Source organism: Merops nubicus, unplaced genomic scaffold (genome assembly GCF_000691845.1).
Source record: "Merops nubicus isolate BGI_N331 unplaced genomic scaffold, ASM69184v1 scaffold33164, whole genome shotgun sequence".
Taxonomy (NCBI): domain Eukaryota; kingdom Metazoa; phylum Chordata; class Aves; order Coraciiformes; family Meropidae; genus Merops; species Merops nubicus.
The window spans coordinates 280-959 of record NW_008606819.1 but is presented as its reverse complement, the minus strand read 5'-3'; the positions used below and the strand labels follow the sequence as shown (position 1 = coordinate 959).

Below are 680 nucleotides of genomic sequence, written 5' to 3'. Positions count from 1 at the left end.
ATGTCACTCTGGTCAATCTGCTCTAGTTGCAGATGTCCCTGCTCAGTGTAGGGGGTTTGGACTAGATGACCTTGAAAGATCCCTTCCCACCCAAACCAGTCTGTGATTCCCTTGGCACTGAGCCTCAGAGCCAGCCTGCCCCAGCACACACCTGCAGGCCTGGGTAGAGCAGGCCGCTGAGCAAAGGGTGCTCCACCTGCTTCACCACCTCTGCTCCTGCCTTCTTGGCATCGTGCTGGGTCACCAGGGAGGAGAGGCGGTACACGTCCAGGGTGTACTCCCTGCAGGGGACAGCACTGTCACCACGGCCCAGGGGACAGCCTCCAGAGGGTCTGGCCACCCTGAGAGGAGCCAGAGCCTGGAGGCACCTTCACTGTGCTCCCTGACAGCAGCACCGGGGAGCAGGCGTGGGGACAGGGCGAGCTCAGGGACAGCAGAGCCCCAGGTCGGGCTGTCCCCTCCCCTCTCTTCCCCTCCTCTCCCCTCCCCAGGACTCACTTGCTGAGCTGGTAGTCAGTGCCTCGGACAAACTTCAGCTTCTCCAGGGGCACCCCAATGCTCTCCAGCATGGCTTTGATCACGCTCTCGTAATAGCGGGTGCGCATCTCCAGCAGCTCCCAGGGAGCCTTCATGTTGTCCAGGTAAGCGTGGAGGTCAGCAAAGAGTATGGTCACCTGGCA

General features: G+C 61.5%; 1 protein-coding gene across 1 annotated transcript in view; it reads right to left on the bottom strand.

Moving 5' to 3' along the window:
* The window catches only part of YARS (tyrosyl-tRNA synthetase), a gene marked incomplete at its 5' end in the record, with an annotated part of 4,778 nt that overhangs the window by 3,866 nt on the left and 232 nt on the right, over positions 1–680 (bottom strand). The window contains 2 exons of the mRNA XM_008939771.1: positions 152–281; positions 499–674. Of these exons, the coding sequence (XP_008938019.1) occupies positions 152–281; positions 499–674 (306 nt within the window). The remainder of the gene's footprint in view (positions 1–151; positions 282–498; positions 675–680) is intronic.